The sequence below is a fragment of the Scyliorhinus torazame genome, chromosome 9, assembly GCF_047496885.1.
Source record: "Scyliorhinus torazame isolate Kashiwa2021f chromosome 9, sScyTor2.1, whole genome shotgun sequence".
Taxonomy (NCBI): Eukaryota; Metazoa; Chordata; class Chondrichthyes; order Carcharhiniformes; family Scyliorhinidae; genus Scyliorhinus; species Scyliorhinus torazame.
Genome location: NC_092715.1, coordinates 77,217,428 through 77,237,188, shown reverse-complemented (window position 1 = coordinate 77,237,188; position 19,761 = coordinate 77,217,428). Strand labels below are relative to the sequence as shown.

Genomic DNA, 19,761 nt, shown 5'->3' with positions numbered 1-19,761 from the left:
CAATGGAAAGAATCCGTTTTGCGCCCGGCCCGATTCCGACGCCAGGCGGTCCGTCAATGCCGCCGATATCGAGGTTTGCGCCCCGTGCCAGCAGATCCATGCAAAACTGTCATTTGTATGGATTTTATTAACGGCTTGGACTCTTCATGCTCCACCCTTCCACGATGCTCCACCTCCCTTAGGCAGAAGTCCCGCAGGCGTGAATCAATGAAAGCATTTACAAGCAGACCTGGGCATCATGACTTGCTGAGGGAGAGCAGGAGGCTAAGAAAAGTCTGAAAAAGCTTCAAAAATTGTTGGACTTACTGCGGAGTGGTTGCCCGGGCCGGGGGGAGTAGTGGGGAACAACTTGGTGCCAGGTCCATGGACTATGTCCCCCTCGGGATCGGGTGGCCTGGCTCAGACTGCCATTGCTGCAGTCTGTCTATTAAACCTGCCTCTTTGGTGCTACTGACAGGCTCCTGGCTGCTCACACTGCTGAGTGCTGCTCTTGTCCTTTGAATGATCAGAGAACCTCTGATCATCTGGGAGGCCACCCTTCTGGATACCTTCATGCCCAGCTGTTTCATCAAAGGGGTGGGAGTGGCCAAGTTCAATCAGGGGCCCACCAGGTGTTGGCACTCCTCAGAATTTGGCTCCAACTCCATCTACATGTTTCCTGATGACAACTGTAGTGGTCGGATCTTGAACAACGACTAGTCAGAATACAGGAGGGGGATTGACAACCTAGTGGAGTGGTGTAACGACAATAATCTCTCTCTCATTGTCAGCAAAACTAAAAAGCTGGTCATTGACTTCAGGAAACAAAGTATTGTACACACCCCTGTCTGCATCAACAGGGCGAAGGTGGAGATGGTTGACAGTTTTGAATGCCGAGGTGTGCGCATCATCAAAAATCTGTCCTAGTCCACCCACGTCAACGCTACGACCAAGAAAGAACTACAGAGAGTCGTAAACACCGCCCAGTCCATCACACGAACCCACCTCCCATCCATTGATTCTGTCTCCACCTCCCACTGCCTGGGGAAAGCGGGCAACATAATCAAAGACCCCTCCCACCCGGCTTACTCACTTTTCCAACTTCTTCCATCGGGCAGGTGATACAAAAGTCTGAGAACACGCACGTGCTGATTCAAAAATAGCTTCTTTCCCGCTGTTACCAGACTCCTAACCAACCCCCTTTATGGACTGACCTCATTAACACTACACCCCTGTATGTTGCACCCAATGCTTGTGTCTAGGTATACATTGTGTATACTGTGTTGCTCGATTACGTATTTTCTTTTCATGTACTAAATGATCTGTTTGAGCTGCACGCAGAAAAATACTTTTCACTGTACCTCGGTACACGTGATAGTAAACAGATCCAGTCCAATCCAATCCAAGCAGCGCTCCACTGTAGTGGAAGCAGGGGATCAGCAGGGCTCAACCCAACCAGAGGACACCTGCACTGTGGCCTTTGAAACCCTCCCTGGCTCTCTGTTCCTCTCAGGGCAGAGGCTTCACCACTCCTCAGGATGACTGCCTCTACCACCACCAACTCCCATAAGACCATAAGACCATAAGACATAGGAGCGGAAGTAAGGCCATCCGGCACATCGAGTCCACTCCACCATTCAATCATGGCTGATTTCAACTCCATTTACCCGCTCTCTCTCCATAGCCCTTAATTCCTCGAGAAATCAAGAATTTATCAACTTCTGTCTTAAAGACACTCAACGTCCCGGCCTCCACCGCCCTCTGTGGCAATGAATTCCACAGACCCACCACTCTCTGGCTGAAGAAATTTCTCCTCCTCTCTGTTCTAAAGTGACTCCCTTTTATTCTAAGGCTGTGCCCCCGGGTCCTAGTCTCCCCTGCTAATGGCAACAACTTCCCTACATCCACCCTATCTAAGCCATTCATTATCTTGTAAGTTTCTATTAGATCTCCCCTCAACCTCCTAAACTCCAATGAATATAATCCCAGGATCCTCAGACGTTCATCGTATGTTAGGCCTACCATTCCTGGGATCATCCGTGTGAATCTCCGCTGGACCCGCTCCAGTGCCAGTATGTCCTTCCCGAGGTGTGGGGCCCAAAATTGCTCACAGTATTCTAAATGGGGCCTAACTAATGCTTTCTAAAGCTTCAGAAGTACATCCCTGCTTTTATATTCCAAGCCTCTTGAGATGAATGACAACATTGCATTTGCTTTCTTAATTACAGACTCAGCCTGCAAGTTTACCTTTGGAGAATCCTGGACTAGGACTCCCAAGTCCCTTTGCACTTCAGCATTATGAATTTTGTCACCGTTTAGAAAATAGTCCACGCCTCTATTCTTTTTTCCACAGTCCAAGACCTCGCACTTGCCCACATTGAATTTCATCAGCCATTTCTTGGACCACTCTCCTAAACTGTCTAAATCTTTCTGCAGCCTCCCCACCTCCTCCATACTACCTGCCCCTCCACCTATCTTCGTATCATCGGCAAACTTAGCCAGAATGCCCTCAGTCCCGTCATCTAGATCGTTAATATATAAAGAGAACAGCTGTGACTCCAACACTGAACCCTGCGGGACACCACTCGTCACCGGTTGCCATTCCGAAAAAGAACCTTTTATCCCAACTCTCTGCCTTCTGCCTGACAGCCAATCGTCAATCCATGTTAGTACCTTGCCTCGAATACCATGGGCCCTTATTTTACTCAGCAGTCTCCCGTGAGGCACCTTATCAAAGGCCTTTTGGAAGTCAAGATAGATAACATCCATTGGCTCTCCTTGGTCTAACCTATTTGTTATCTCTTCAAAGAACTCTAACAGGTTTGTCAGGCACGACCTCCCCTTACTAAATCCATGCTGACTTGTCCTAATCCGACCCTGCACTTCCAAGAATTTAGAAATCTCATCCTTAACAATGGATTCTAGAATCTTGCCAACAACCGAGGTTAGGCTAATTGGCCTATAATTTTCCATCTTTTTCCTTGTTCCCTTCTTAAACAGGGGGGTTACAACAGCGATTTTCCAATCCTCTGGGACTTTCCCTGACTCCAGTGACTTTTGAAAGATCATAACTAACGCCTCCACTATTTCTTCAGCTATCTCCTTTAGAACTCTAGGATGTAGCCCATCTGGGCCCAGAGATTTTATCAATTTTTAGACCTCTTAGTTTCTCTAGCACTTTCTCCTTTGTGATGGCTACCATATTCAACTCTGCCCCCTGACTCTCTGGAATTGTTGGGATATTACTCATGTCTTCTACTGTGAAGACTGACGCAAAGTACTTATTCAGTTCCTCAGCTATTTTCTTGTCTCCCATCACAAAATTACCAGTGTCATTTTGGAGCGGCCCAATGTCAACTTTTGCCTCCCGTTTGTTTTTAATGTATTTAAAGAAACTTTTACTATCATTCCTAATGTTACTGGCTAAGCCTACCTTCAAATTTGATCCTCTCTTTCCTTATCTCTCTCTTTGTTATCCTCTGTTTGTTTTTGTAGCCTTCCCAATCTTCTGACTTCCCACTACTCTTTGCCACATTATAGGCTTTCTCTTTTTCTTTGATGCATTCCCTAACTTCCTTTGTCAGCCATGGCTGCCTAATCCCCCCTCTGATAACCTTTCTTTTCTTTGGGATGAACCTCTGTACTATGTCCTCAATTACTCCCAGAAACTCCTGCGATTGCTGTTCTACTGTCTTTCCCACTAGGCTCTGCTCCCAGTCGATTTTCGTCAGTTCCTCGGAGTAGTGGACGAACCGGGAGTGCAGGAGGCGAAAGAGGCCGGCATTCTCGTATTTGCGTCCCTAGTAGCCCGGCGAAGGATCTTGCTAATGTGGAAGGAGGCATAGTGGTTAGCACAGTTGCTTCACAGCTCCAGGGTCCCAGGTTCCATTCCCGGCTGGGTCACTGTCTGTGCGGAGTCTGCACGTTCTCCCCGTGTGTGCGTGGGTTTCCTCCGGGTGCTCCGGTTTCCTCCCACAGTCCAAAGATGTGCGGGTTAGGTGGATTGGCCATGATAAATTGCCCTTAGTGTCCATAAAATGTTAAGTGGGGGTTACTGGGTTACGGGGATAGGGTAGATATGTGGGCTTCAGTAGGGTGCTCTTTATAAGGTCCGGTGCAGACTCGATGGGATGAATGGCCTCCTTCTGCACTGTAAATTCTATGATTCTATGATTCTATGAGGCGAAGCCCCCCAGCGTGGAGGCCTGGATAAACGATATGGCTGGGTTCATACAGTTGGAGAGGATTAAGTTTGCCTTGAGAGGGTCTGCGCAGGGGTTCTACAGGCGGTGGCAACCGTTCCTAGACTATCTCGCGGAGCGTTAGAGGAAGGTCGGTCAGCAGCAGCAACAACCTGGGGGGGGGAGGGGATGTCCGGGGAGGGGGAGGGGGAGGGGGAGCTGCGGGGGGTTGGGGGGGGGCGGATGAGCAAGAGATAACATGAAGAGCCGGGGAAACTGGCACGTACGGGAGAGAGCCAGTGTACAAAGCTATGTAAATATACTATTTTGCCACGTATATATCTTGCTCCGTGCGATTTCTCGTTTCTTTTTTTTTTTGTTACGGGGGCGGGGGGGGTTATTGTTTGTAAGGGAGAAAATTGTGTTAAAAACTTTAATAAATATATTTTTTTTAAAGAAAACTACACTGCGCAGGTGCGAGCGGTGGCTGACCGCACTGCGCATGTGCGACGCCGCACCGAGCGTCACGACGTCGACGTGATGATGTGCCCCAACTGCGGCACCGCCCATTTAAAGCGGCAATGCCCTGCAAGAGGCAGGTGATGTCTCAACTGCAAGAAGCATGGCCATTATGCAGCTTTGTGCAGGTCGGCACCTCCGATAGGGGGCCAGCGATCCCAGTTACAACGCAGACGTGTTCGAAGTGTGCAGCAAGGGCTGCTGGATTTGGAACCTGATCCCGTCACAGATCCAGAGGATGACTGCCCGGAGTCCCCATATCGAGTGGGCATCATCACCATGCATGACAAGGTCTCCTCGCATTCAGCAACACACACACCCATCCTCAATGTGGATTGTGCGGACGAGTGGCGTGCCACAGTACAAGTCAACGATTGTAGCATCCGGTTCCAGCTGCACCCCGGTGCTTCGGCCAATCTAATATCCCGAGCAGATCTTGCTCGTATCCAAAGGCAGCCAACAATTCTCCCGCAGGCCTGCCAGTTACTCGACTACAATGGAAATGCCATCACTGTGTTAGGGTCCTGTCACCTGCATGTATCCAACAAGGCCATCAAGGCCAATTTGTGGGTTAAGATCGTCAAACCCGGCAAAGCTTCTCTGCTTGGTGCCCATGCATGCAAGCTACTCCGTGTCGTCCAGCGTGTACATGCCATGTCCTCTGCCAACAGCACTCTTCAGGCCGACATTGAGGAGCTACTATTGCAATACCCGGATGTGTTCAGTGGGATGGGTATGCTGCCCTAACACGATAAAATTCTGCTCAGGCCTGATGCCACGCCTGTCATCCATGCGCCACGTTGGGTGCCGATGCCCCTAAAAGACATCTAAAGGCGCAGCTGCAGGAGCTCCAAGATCAGGGAATAATATCCAAGGTGACGGAACCAACTGACTGGGTCAGCTCGATGGTCTGTGTCAAGAAGCCCTCTGGCGGACTGCGCATTTGTATCGATCCCAATGATCAGAACCGCAACATTATGAGGGAACACTACCCGATCGCGAAGCGGGAGGAGATGACGAGTGAGATGGCACATGCCAAATTCTTTACAAAGCTGGATGCATCACGTGGCTTCTGGCAGATACAACTGGACGAGTCCAGCAGGAAGCTATGCACATTTAATACACCCTTCGGCAGATATTGCTACAACCGCATGCTGTTTGGTATTGTTTCGGCCTCCGAAATCTTTCATCGAATAATGGAGCAAATGCTAGAGGGCATTGACGGTGTGCGGGTTTCTGTGAAGATGTCATCATATAGTCCACGACCCCGGAGGAACATATTTCTCGTCTGCAACAAGTCTTCAGGCGCATAAATGCCAACGGCCTGAAATTAAATAAAACCAAATGGTTTTTTGGCATGTCGTCAATTAAGTTTCTGGGTGATCAGGGGCGAGATTCTCTGACCCCCCGCCGGGTCGGAGAATCGCCGGGGGCTGGCGTGAATCCCGCCCCCGCCGGTTGCCGAAGTTTCCGGCACGGGAGATTCGGCGGGGGCGGGAATCGCGCCGCGCCGGTTGGCGGGCCCCCTCGCGCGATTCTCCGGCCCGGTTGGGCCGAAGTCCCGCCGCTAAAATGCCTGTCCCGCCGGCGTAAATTAAACCACCTACCTTACCGGCGGGACAAGGCAGCGCGGGCGGGCTCCGGGGTCCTGGGGGGTGCCCCCACGGTGGCCTGGCCCGCCATCGGGGCCCACCGATCCGCGGGCGGGCATGTGCCATGGGGGCACTCTTTCCCTTCCGCCTCCGCCACGGTCTCCACCATGGCGGAGGCAGAAGAGACTCCCTCCACTGCGCATGCGCGGGAATGCTGTCAGCGGCCGCTAACGCTCCCGCGCATGCGCCGCCGGAGATGTCATTTCCGCGCCAGCTGGCGGGGCACCAAAAGCCTTTTTCGCCAGCTGGCGGGGCGGAAATTCGTCCGGCGCCGGCCTAGCCCCTTCAGGTTGGGGCTCGGCCCCCAAAGATGCGGAGCATTCCGCACCTTTGGGGTGGCGCGATGCCCGTCTGATTTGCGCCATTTCCGGAGAATTTCACCCCTGATCTCCCAGCAGGGCTTCCAACCAGGACTCGGACAAGGTCCAGGCCATCAACACAATGAAGACCCCAGAGGACAAGAAGGCGATCCTCCGCTTCCTGGGGATGGTAAATTTTGGGGGGAAGCTCATTCCCAACCTCGCGTCACACACCACGGCCCTCAGGCACCTGGTGAAAAAGTCCACCACTTTCCAGTGGCTACCCACACATCAAGCAGAGTGGCTTGAGTTGAAAGCGAAGCTAACCACCACTCCTGTTCTAGCTTTTTTTGACCCAGCGAGGGAGACTAAAATCTCCACAGACGCCAGCCAGGAGAGCATTGGGGCGGTGCTCCTCCAGAAGGATGACACCTCGTCCCGGACTCCAGTGGCCTACGCGTCAAGGGCCATGACCCCCACTGAGCAATGATAGGCTCCAATCGAGAAAGAATGCCTGGGCCTTCTCACTGGCATCGTGAAATTCCATGATTATGGCTATGGTCTCCCAACCTTTACAGTAGAGATGGACCACAGACCCCTAGTGCACATTATACACAAATACTTAAATGACATGACACCCAGGCTCCAGCACATTCTCCTTCGACTCCACAGGTATGATTCTGAACTGGTTTATACACCTGGAAAGGAGCTAATCATCGCGGATGCCCTGTTACGTGCTATCACCTTGCCATGTGAGCAGGTAGACTTCATACACAACATTGAGGCACAGGTGCAGCTGTGTGCCAGCACCCTCGCGACATCCGCCGAACGCCTTATCATCATTCGAGAAGAGACCGCCAAGGACCCTCTTCTGCAGCGGGTCATACATCACCTCACGAATGGCTGGCAGAAAGGGCAATGCCCCCAATACTATAATGTAAAGGATGACCTAACTGTTGTCGAGGGGATCCTCCTGAAATTGGATCGCATCGTCATTCCGCGCAGGTACACGAGGGACACCTCGGTATTGAGAAGTGTAGGCACAGGGCCCGGCAAGCTGTCTATTGGCCCAGCATCAATGAGGATATATCAAACATGGTCCTCAATTGCGCGACCTGCCAGCGCTTCCAGCCTGCTCAGCCCAAAGAAATGCTCCAGCAGCACGGGATCGTGACCTCTCCGTGGTCTAAGGTCGGCGTTGACCTTTTTCACACCAACGGGCGTGACTACGTCCTGATAATTGATTACATCTCCAGTTACCCCGAGGTAGTGAAACTGTGACCTAACATCCAGGACTGTCATAAAGGCCTGCAAGGAGGCATTTGCCAGGCATGGAATCCCGCTCACGGTTATGAGCGACAACGGTCCCTGTTTCTATAGTCAGGGTGTACAAATCATTCAACACCTTCTACACGTGGATCAGAGCTAGCCTGGTCTAGATAGTTAATGTTAGTTTACTTAGAGTAGTAGAGAGTCAACCCACAGGCAGCTGTGTTCTTCGTTACTGAAGTTCAATGAATCTTATTGAACCAACACCTACGTTTGGTGTATGCTTGATCATTTAACTGCATCGTGTTGCAGTCCGTGTTACCCCAAGGTGAATAACACGACAGGCTTCAATGAAGTTACTGTGAAAAGCCCCAAATCGCCACTTTCCGGCGCCTGTTCGGGGAGGCCGGTACGGGAATTGAACCCGCGCTGCTGGTCTTGTTCTGCATTACAAGCCAGCTGTTTAGCCCACTGTGCTAAACCAGCCCTGATGTCCTGACTCGCTTACGAATAGCACTCCCAATGGAAGTACAAATCCCAGGCTATTCAGTCTCGACAGCAACACTTAAGGTACAATTCTCACAGAAAATGAGATGTAATTTTGGCTGGGTTTAGTGGGGTGTTTTCCATCAGCTTTCCTGGGAATGGTGCCCCTCAGGCCTCGACCTCTGGGCCATCTTGGCACACAGACAGTCCCCCAGGCACCCTGGCAGTGCCAACTGGGCAGTCTGGTAGTGCCAAAGGCATGTGCCTGGGTTCTGCCCTGCCCTGCCCCTGAACACCAGGGAGGCTCTAATGGCTTCTGAGACCCCTGGAGTAGCCATCACGCTTGCGGAAACTAGTACAAATCAGTGCCGGTGACTCCCGGGCGCCAGGAGAATGTGGCTTCAAATCGGCCGGGCATATTTAAATAAGTAATTAGGCTCATTTAAATATCATTATCTGGATCAGGTCCACCGAGGGGTGCAACATAGTGGGAAAATCGCACCCTTAGTCTTCCAAATGGAGAATTGTGGCCAATGGCTGCGATTTAACCACCACGTTGTGTTTGCTGTGGATCTGGACACCTTGGTTAAATAGCGGAAATGGCCAAAATCGAGCTTTGCCAGTGCTGGTGGCTCCCCACTGTCTGCACTATGTGTCAACACCTTCAGAGCTGCTCCTCGTGTTCCTGCCTGCATCTGGTGTGCATCAGCAACTGTGCGATGCTCACCAGATTGTGCTCCAGAAGCCTGTTTACTAATGTCGCTTACTGAGGTGTGTCTCTCTGTGCAGGTGGAGGGTGTGGGTAATAGCTGTGAGCTCCTCAGAGCTTTCCACCAAGGTGGTCTCTTAGGTGGCAGGGGGGATTGACTCCAGATGGCCCTCACCCATCAAATGGACAATGGACATGTGGTCAGTGAGAGAGGATCATTTTGTCAGACATGAACAATTCACTTGAGACAGGCCATCTGGGTGAAGGGGCAGTGGGTCCTTACCTCTGTGGCGCAGGCCTACCTCGCTGTCAGTGACTGCTCTCTCCTTGGTCAACCCCACGATTGCCAGGGTCAGTTTCTCATAGGGTGTAAGGACCCGAATCTCTGGCACCCTATGGCCTCGTCCTCTTGCTCTGCTGGTGGTTACTCATTCCCTCCCTGCCTATGGAGTCTGAGCCTGCATTGTGACCACCTCTCTACATGTGACATCCATGAGACTGCCCGCCTCGTTGATGCTCCACAGTGTCCCCAGCTGCTGCTGTAGCTATGAAACGTGGGTTTCCAGCAGTTGCAGCTGGAGACATTTCCTGCACACATGCTGGCCCCAGGCACTGGAAATGTTCCCGGCTTCCCACAGGAACAGGAGGAACACACCATGCTTTCAGCTCTCCTGCCATGAATTACCCCATTAAATTAAACCATTTAGAAGCTACTTAAAATCAAATCATATCAAATTAGCCCAGCACCCTTTTTCCCTGGTCATAGTGAATTTTCATGTTTCTGTCTCAGGCAGAACATATGTAACATCCACTTGTAATTATTCTGCACCCCCAAAAAAATATGTTTTTTGTTCCCAGAGGTTAAAGACCAGGAGCAGGATTCTCTCAGCCCACGGCCAGGCAAGAGAATCCCCGCAACTGGGCCACGTCGCCCCGACGCCGGCACGCGATTCTCCGCAGATTCTCTGCTATTCTCGGGCTGGGATGGGCCGAGCGGCCGTCGTGGAAACGCTGAGTCCCGCCGCCGCCGTCCACACCGGCTCTCAGCCGGCGGGAACTCAGCGTGGAAGTGTCAGGTGGTGGCCTGTGGGGGGAGGGGGGCTCCGACCCTGGGCGGGGGGTTCCCACGATGCAGCCTGGCCCGCGATCGGGGCCCACCGATCGGCGGGTCGGCCTCTCTGGCTGGGGGACTCATTTACTACGTGCCGGCCCCTGTAGTCCTGCACCATGTTGCGTCGGGGCCGGTGCGTTGAAGGAAGCCACTGTGCATGCGCGAATCCCGCGCCGCTCAGTTTGCGCTGGGATTGGCAGCTGGAGCAGCATGAACCGCTCCAGCACCGTGCTGGCCCCCTGTAGGGGCCAGAATTAGTCCTGGGAGCGGCCCGTTCACGCTGTCCTAAAACGCGACGGCATTTACGACGGCGTGGACACTTTGCTGCGGAATATTTTCTGCCTGTACAGAATTTGAGCACCTATTTTGTGTGGTGACAGCTCCATTTTCCACAAAGCTTGGTCAATGTTTGCAATCTTTAATTGCGTGAAATGGGCGGGTTTTGCCTTACTTACCTGAATCGTTCCCGACAAAATCCTAGTCTAACTCCTGGGTAACTATACAACTAAGCCCCTCAAAACATTTGCACATTGACCCCTCACCCCGATTCCCCTTTGACATCTCCCCCGCCACCCCCGTCCCGCCCCCCAAACGCGGTTCTGACTGTAGTCGGTAGACTTGAGCATTTGGATGTGAATTTCGTCCCCCTCGCGGTGTGTTTTGTTGGAGTGGATGTGGCCCGCCTTTGGCCAGTGGTGTGGTCTTCCGCTCCAACCATTGTCAACGGGGTTTCCCGTTGTTCGCACCCGCCGGGGGATGGGAGATCCCGCCGGTGAGAATGGCTGGAAAACCCTACCCTTTATCTCTGGGTTGGGACAGCATGGTGGCGCAGTAGTTAGCACTGCTGCCTCACGGCGCCAAGGACCCGGGTTCGATCCTGGCTCTGGGTTACTGTCCTTGTGGAGTTTGCACATTCTCCCCGTGTTTGCATGGGTTTCGCCCCCACAACCCAAATATGGCAGGCTAGGTGGATTGGCAACAATAAATGACCCCTTAATTGGAAACATTGGGAACATTTTAAAAATATCTCTGGGTTGTCGCATGCCTAAATCATTAACGGGTACACTGGAATAATTAAAAGTACACTCAAATACTTAAAGAATGCACCAGCTAATTGATAAGCAGACTGGAATAATTAATGAGCTCATTGGAATAATTAATTGGCACACTCAAATAATTAGTGTACACACTGGAATAATTAATTAGCACCAATGGTTTCATCAGGATTGGCTGAGAGATACAGTGGGGTAAGATTCAACTTCAACAGGGATGCAAAATGGATGATAGTGGGTTAATGGCTTGTTATTTAACTGCAGGTTTTTCCTTCATATTCAATGGGCACAAAAATTGTGTGGGGTACATAGCAGGCAGTTGGTCTACTATTGCTTGACGTTCACCTCCAATAAGATTAAACCTGACCTCCTGTGGTCTGGCACCAGTCCCATCCCGAGAGCTCACAAATCAAATTAGGCATTGTATAGAAAATTATATAATGCTTACATATAAATCTACCAAATGCAATTTCTGAAGCACACAAATACCAACTTGCCTCGAAAGTATTTCCAGTTTCGATTTTGCAAATTCCAGGCTTTTTCTTTCCACGTGCTCATGCGGTGTGTGTGCCAGGAGCTCATGCAATGTTATTATATATCGGGGGATCTAAAATTGTACAACAGAGAAAGACATAAAGTTGGTGAGAAACAAAATATACCATCACTCTTAACAACACACATTTTTATGTTCCGCTACAGGCAGGCTTCATGTGCTTAGCACCAATGGTTTATTTTCAGAGCATTCTGTGACAAATCTCATGAATCTCTACACTTATGCTTGCAATACAATTTGTTATCTGAGTATCATTAGTCCCCGAGGTGGTGTGAATATTGGTTTCTTAGTTGTCCAGAATAACAACTAAATCACTTGCTGTATATCAATGGTGAACACTGCTATTACTCTTTCGAATGCCATTCGCTTATAATTTCCAGATTTACGTTTTTCTTCAGAAATTCTTAGGCATGCGCCTGACATGATGATAACCAACCTTCATGGGAGGTAAGCACATTCAGAAGTAAATGATGGGATAAATTAAAATGTAAAATATTGCTGTTAACCCCGTGGAGACAACTAAAAAACCTGGCCCAAAAATTGATGACAAAATTAATGCCAATGCGAACAATGCTGTCCATTATTTACGTACAAATGCCCCAGCGTCTTCAGTAGATACGTTATTAAACATAAGTCAGAGATGCTTCACTCCTCCATTTGTTTTGTGAATGTGGCACATCACTGCCTCACACAAAAAGCTAAGTCAAGTTATTTTACATTTAAGTACATTTTTTAAATAATGTGTTGTGTCAGTTATTGCTAATCAACCTCTCTGACACGGAAAATGAGTGTAGTGTCTCATTCCTTCAGATTTTATTTGTTGTAGATGTTTTTACAATTTTTAGAATGTTTTTCTTTGTTCTATATTTTTCTCTTAATCCAATCTTTCTTCGCCTCTCTTTCTATCTCTTCCTGTAATTGATTTTGCAAGAAATTACATTTTCTTGTTCAGACCTTGCACTGTGTTTCAATCTGATTGGTCGAGCAGACGCAGAGTTGCTCATTCAAGTGCCCTGTAGGTGGTGCTGCACCGTTTGCATCACAAATTTCCATCAATTTGCCTACAGAATATCACAGAGGTTAAACAGGCAAGAGTTGGGTGTTGGGTGTTGTTGTCCGGTTATTGCAATTTTTGGGCCCAAACATTTGGCATCCTGTCCAGTGAAAATACAACTCCAGCATGAAAAAGGGAGAAAAAAAATAATTGATATTCAACGATACGAGCCATTCTTTTTATATTTGCATTAGCAACACTGGGATTAAAAACAAAGTTGGGCACAAGCGATCATTTCCGCTTAACTTCTCCAAGCAAGATTCTTTGCCTCTGCAGATTCTAAAGATGGTGTCAGCGTGACTGCTGATCGCATAATGGTCAAGTAACTCCACAGAAAAACAGGACAGCCGTGTAGCCACACATTACAGAATCCAGGCTAATGTGTGTGTGTGTGTGTGTGTGTGTGTGTGTGGTATTCATTGACTTTTATAACAGTCAAACATGAAGAAAATAAGAGAATAAATTCCTCAGATACTCCGGTTTAATTCCTTGTGCAAAATATTGCGTGTGAAATTATTGGGGTCAGTTTTCACCTTCACCATCTGCGTGGTACTCGGGCGGAATGGATCGCCCATTTCTGGTGGGAGCTGCATAATTTTGAAATCAATGAGATGAAAATTGGATGTTCCCAAAATGGATGGGATATCCAAGCATCACCAAATTCATCCCCCAGTTGTGAAGATGAAAGTTTCCCTTACTGTGTAAGAAGATTTGCATACTAATGCTTGATATTTTCATATCAGATTTATTTCCATGATATTAACAGACACCATAAACCCATGTACTGCACTGGTGGAACAGTGACGAAAGGATTTTGACACCAACAGTACTTTGACATGACATTGGGAGGTTGGGTTTCTGGAGTAATAATACGACAATGAAAAATAATTATACAATGGAAATAAATACATTTCTTCCATCTTTACTTATTGTGTTGGAAATAGTAATATGCTAATAAGGCATAACTATCAACCCATGAACCCCTTCAGTCAAAAGGACCTGCTTTTTCATTACGTTAGTCAAATTTTTGTGACAATCCAGAGGTCCACGCTTGACCCCCTACATGGCTAAGCGTGTAACTGATAGATTACTCTGAATGTTCATCTGCAGAGTTAAATTGTACCTGAAACATGGGATATGTAAGAAAAGTCTCCAGCATCCGCCCCTCACACGCGGGATTTGATTCATATTGCTTCAGCAGCTTGTCGAAATCCCTGTTTTGCTTACAGTTTGCTAATACTTGCAGGCTGTACTGGTGATTCCTGACAAACTCTTGGTAAATATTCAGCATCGGTAACAAAATGTCAAATAAGTCAGCTGGAAAAAGAAACCAAGTCAATGAATTTAATCACGGCGGCTGTTTCACACACTTGTAATGACGACCGCAGGAACAACATTATTTGGTATCCATAGAAACAGGATGATCTGCGCAATCTTAATATTTTCTAACTCTGTAACCACCAGAGAGTACTTACTTACATTTCGAAGACTCATAGTCTATCTGAAATGCTTCATTGAGATGTGCTTTCCTAAGTGGTTCTGTTTTCAGTTCAACTACAACCTGCTGTCATTTTGTTCTTTCGAGGAACCTCACAGATTTTTTGTTAGAAAGGAAATGGATTGCTGCGTCTGATTAACACCACAGCCTCTAATCAGCAACCAGGGTGTCATAAATCGTGCCTAAAAGAATGTTGTGACTTTGTGTAAAGCAGCAAAAATGTAATATTAACTGTTGACCATCTGGAAGCCTCTAAAATTTCTTTTGCAGTGTTTCAAAAGGAATCCTGCCTATTCTGTCCTGAGAAAGTAACAAAAAGGGTAAAAGTGACCTATCCCCACGTTAGATTTGTTTCCCCTTTTCGCCGTCAGTGGTGCAAGAATCGTTGAAGGCAGTAATAAGGGGTGAGATCATCTCCTTTAAGGCTCAGGTGGACCGGGAGGAGCAGCAGCGGCTGGCAGTGGAAATTTTGGAGGTGGATGGAAAATATGCGGAGGATCCTACTCTGGAGGGGAGAAAGCAATTACAGGCAAGGTTTGACCTTCTGTCCACAGGAAAGGCAGTTCGGCCGTTGAGGCGGGCGAAGGGGGCTGTGTATGAGTATGGGGAGAAAGCCATCTGCTTGCTGACAGGCCAGCTCCGCCGGCACATGGCTGCGAGAGAGATTGTACAGGTTCGGGATAGGGCAGGGGAGTTGGCGGTGGCACGGAGCAGGTGAAAAAGGCATTCAAAACGTTTTATAGAAAGTTGTATAAATGGAACCTCCGGAGGGAGTCATACATGAGGATGTTTTTGGGGCGGTTGGAGTGTCCCAATATAGGAGAGGAGGAGACGGCAGGATTGGAAGAGCCAGTGAGGATGGAAGAGTTGCGGATGGTGATAGGGAGGCAGCGGGGCTGGATGGTTTCCCGGTGGAACGTTATAAAAGTTTTGGATAAGTTGGCGCTGCTGTTGGTGGAGATGTTTGAGGCCCGGGTGGCTAAGGGGGCACTGCCAGAGATGAAGGGACAGGCATCCATTTCATTGCTGCTAAAAAAGGATAAGGACCCAGTGGAGGATGGGTCATATAGCCAACATCTCTGCTGAACATGGATGCCAAGAATTTTGGCTAAGGTGCTGGGGCTTAGATTGGAGAAGTGCCTCCTGAAGGTGATTGGGGAGGATCAGACGGGGTTCGTGGTGCTTTCTCTGGCATGGTGCTGAGGTGTTCGCATAAATGGAAGGAGATAGTCAGGGGGGTAGTGGAGCATAGGGTGTTTCTGTGTACTGATGATCTGTTGTATGTCTCTAATGCGGGCTCCTCGGTGGTGGATATAATGAGACTGCTTAGGAGATTTGGGGCTTTTTCAGGCTATAAGTTAAATTTGGAAAAGAGTGAATGTTTTGTGGTGCCTTTTCCGGGACAGTTCTGGTTTGAGTTGAGTGTTATTTCGGGTGGCAACTACCCATTTTAAGTAATTGGGAGGGCAGGTGGCTGGAGATTGGGCCCGGCTCCGTAAGTTGAATTTCACGAGCCTGGTGGGTAAGGTCAAGGCAGATTTAATGAGATGGGACAGGCTTACACTATCATTGGCAGGTGGTTAAGATGAACTTTTTGCCACGGATTTTATTTGTATTTTAGTGCCTACCGGTCTTTTTGCCGAAAATGTTTTTTATGGAGGTGGAACAGTTGATTTCACAATTTGTGTGGCCAGGTAAAATGACAAGGATTAGGAGTGCAGCGCTTCAGAGAGGGCAACAGTCAGGAGGCCTGGCACTTCCAAACCTAATGTATTTATATAGGGCGGCGAACGTGGAGAAGGTGTGGGGCTGGAGCTGGGATCCGGAGGCTTAGCTGTTGAGGATGGAGGCAGGTTCTTGTAAGGGGTCGGGTTGCGGGTGCTGGCAATGGCACTCCTCCCGTTTGCCCCAGGGAAATTGTCAGGGAGTTCGGTGGAGGTGTCCACGTTGAAAATATGGAGTCAATTTTGGCAGCACTTTAGGTTAGGGGCGGGATCGAAGTTGATGCTGATCTGAGGGAACCATGGGTTTCAGCCAGCAGGAATGGATGTTAGGTTTCGGGGATGGGAGGAGCAAGGTGTGTTGGAAATGAAGGACCTATTTCTAGAAGGGCGGTTTGCGAGTTTGGAGGAGTTGGGGGAGAAGTTTGGGATCCCGCAGGGGAAGGTTTCAGGTACATGCAGTTGCGGGATTTTGCAAAAAAGGATTTTCAGACTTTTCCAGTGGCCCCATCCTCCTCGTTGTTGGAGAGTGGGCTGTCGGTGATGGGACTGGAGGTGGGGGGCATTTCATCTCGGCGACCTATGGGAGGATTTTGGACGTGGATACAGCGTATGTGGAGAGAGTTAAGGCCAAGTGGGAGGAGGAGCTGGGGATGGTGCTGGAGGAAGGGTTGTGGTGTGAGGTGCTGCGGAGGGTGAAAGTCTGAACCTCATGTGCGAGACTGGGGTTGATACAGCTAAAGGTAGTACATAGAGGGCACCCGACAAAGTCATGGATGGACCAGTTGTTTGAAGGAGTGGAGGATATTTGTGAGCAGTGTGGGACGGGCCTGGCCAATCACGCCCAGGTGTTCTGGTCCTGCCACTAATTTGGAGAAATTTTGGAGATCGTTCTTCAGCACCATGTCGGCAATCCTTTATGCGGATTTGGAGCCCTGTCCCGTAGGGAATATTTGGATTGTCGGACTTGACGGAACTGCAGACGGGAGCGGGGGCAGATATTTTAGCCTTCACCTCACTGATCGCTAACAGGCGGATCCTGTTGTGGTGGAGGTCAGTTGCTCCACCCTGTGCTTTGAAGTGGCTGAGGGATCTAATGGAGTCTTTGTATCTGGAAAGGATGAAATTTGCTTTGAGGGGGGCGAGTGAGGGGTTCAGCAAGAGATGGGGTTTGTTTGTACTATATGTAAAGGAGCTGATCACCGTCAGCTGTTAAGAAGGAGGGGGTTGCAAAGTGGGGTGTTGGGTTGAGGTTACCCGGGGGGGGGGGGGGGGGTTCTCTTTGCTATGTTGGGTGTTTAAAATGTTAAAATTCCAAAAACGTGAATAAAAATAGATTTATTTTTCCTCCCTTCTGAGATTGTATCCACAAGATCATTCTTAAAACATGCTGTTAAATGTCAGCCTGCTATTTCATCTTGAAGGGGGTGATATCACTGCTAAGTCCATTCCTGTATACACCTGCTGTCAGCACATGCACATCAAAATCCATTGTTTGGATCTCAGCTATTGGGCCGAAACGCCTCTTTCCACACTGTAGGGATTCTATGATTCTAGGGCTAACTCCTATCGCCCTGTGGATCATGTCTCCACCACCCAACTATTTCTTGCTGATCTGTCTCACCACTCCTCTGGTGATCCTTACTCCAACTGCTCTCAAGAGGGTGGCACAGTGTTAGCACTGCTACCTCACAGCGCCAGGGACCTGGGTTTGCACGTTCTCCCTGTGTCTGCGTGAGTTTCCTCCGGGTGCTCCTGTTCCATCCCACAGTCCAAAGATGTGCAGGTTAGGTGGGGTTACGGGGATAGGGCGGCAGAGTGGGCCTGGGTAGGGTGCTCTTTCGCAGGGTCGGTGCAGACTCAACGGACCGATCCTTTTGGATCACTGAACTAAGTTCCTCTCAACTCCAAAAACGTTTCTTCCCTCATGTTGCCCAGCCCCTACCTACAACCATATAACTCCACTGGTGCCTTGTCTCTTTAGCACTTGCAAATTCTCCAGCCCCAATCACCTCAGGAACGTTAGGTCTGCTTCATTCAGCAGCCAATGATTATCGTCCCACTAAAATAACTAGGCAGAAAAACACAAGGCGGCAGGAAATTTCAGTTTTACAAGTGCTCCTTCTGAAAATGAGCCTGAAGCAGCACCATGTAAACAGTAATTAGTGAAGGGTCATTCCTACATGACAGGATTCAATAGCCAGCAGGTAAAGGTGATCTTTTGTTAAATTGTATGAAACATGTCATGAATATATCAATATAGATATTACAGCGTATTTGAACATTCACCAATGCTTTCATTATCTCCATAATGCACACATTAAAATCCAACATGAGTGATGTCAGTGTTATCCTAAAGGAAATGATACCCAATCAGTGAGTGGCTGTTGTTTTGTAAAATTAGGAAACTTGGCAAATAGTCAAGATCCACACAAGAGGCCAGCACCAAGTTTGAAAAGGTAGGACAGAGCTGAAACATGGTTCAAGTTTGTGGTTCAAATGTCCACAGAGGGTGGAAACGGAGAGAAGTGAGTGCAAACTGTTACATGGTTCTTCAACTAGCAGGAGCAGAGACTGTGACTGATGATTCTTGATTTCAACACAAGGAAAAGTGGGTAGAAAGATGCGTTTGTGACAGAAGTAGAAATGTAATTCATTAAAAAAGAACCAATAAGCTAAAAAGAGGAAAATATTTGTGATAAGAGAGAGTGACAGAGAGAGAGAGATTGACAGCTAAATGCCTTTAGGAGGCATCTAAAAGAGGTAATTTTGTAAAATGTTAGCCACAAAGGCCTGGAACACCCGGAAAGGATACAAGGATAGCAACCCCCAGTGATTTCTTTGTACGGTCAGTGGAAGGTGCCTCAAAAGCAGCGATTAGTGGATTGAGGACACATCTGCAGCAGCTCGTACTGAGGAGGCAAGAAATACCATTTAGAGTACCCAATTATTTTCTTAAAATTAAGAGGCAATTTAGCGTGGCCAATCCACCTACCCTGCACATCTTTTGGGTTGTGGGGGTGAAACCAACGCAAACACGGGGAGAATGTGCAAATTCCACACGGACAGTGACCCAGAGCTGGGATTGAACCTGGGACCTCGGCGCCGTGAGGCAGCACTGCTAACCACTGCGCCACTGTGCTGCCCCAACACTAATGATGATTACTGGAGTGGAAAGGTACCAGGTCCCCTCACTGCCCCCTCAGTCAACCCCTCAAAAGTAGCAAATGGATGACGCAGTAGCCCTCTGTCAGGGGTCACATGCAATACTAAAAAAAAATCCTCCTCTCGAGATTTCAAGGGTCTAAGCCCTGATTGCACTGTCTGTTTTCCAAGTGGGCCCCTATTTTTTTCAGAAGTTGTGAAAGGATACCTGATGGGACCAAGGGCATCTCTGCCAATATAACAGCAAGTCTTGATAGAAAACAGGTATAAGAACACCCAAACTAGAAACCCCTACACTCCGACCTCTTACATCAATCACCTTGTAGGAAGAGGCAGATGATCTACTGCAGAACAACTTCCAGAAACAATGTCCCACGCCCATCTAGTGTATCTGACTCCAGATCCTCTCCCAGGGCTACAGCAAATCTGCTGCAACAAGTGAGTAATTTCACCTCCATAATGAATATTGATGAGATGAACTAAGAAAGGATTTATATATTGTTAAAAATGACA

At 48.7% G+C, this 19,761-nt stretch overlaps 1 protein-coding gene across 3 annotated transcripts in view; it reads right to left on the bottom strand.

The window, feature by feature from the left end:
* The window catches only part of rasgrf2b (Ras protein-specific guanine nucleotide-releasing factor 2b), a 465,843-nt gene that overhangs the window by 266,145 nt on the left and 179,937 nt on the right, over window positions 1-19,761 (bottom strand). For all 3 annotated transcript variants that reach the window (XM_072516189.1, XM_072516187.1, XM_072516188.1), the window contains exons 7-8: window positions 13,988-14,181; window positions 11,755-11,864 (exon numbers count right to left, since the gene is read on the bottom strand). In XM_072516189.1, coding sequence (XP_072372290.1) covers window positions 11,755-11,864; window positions 13,988-14,181 — 304 coding nt within the window. The remainder of the gene's footprint in view (window positions 1-11,754; window positions 11,865-13,987; window positions 14,182-19,761) is intronic.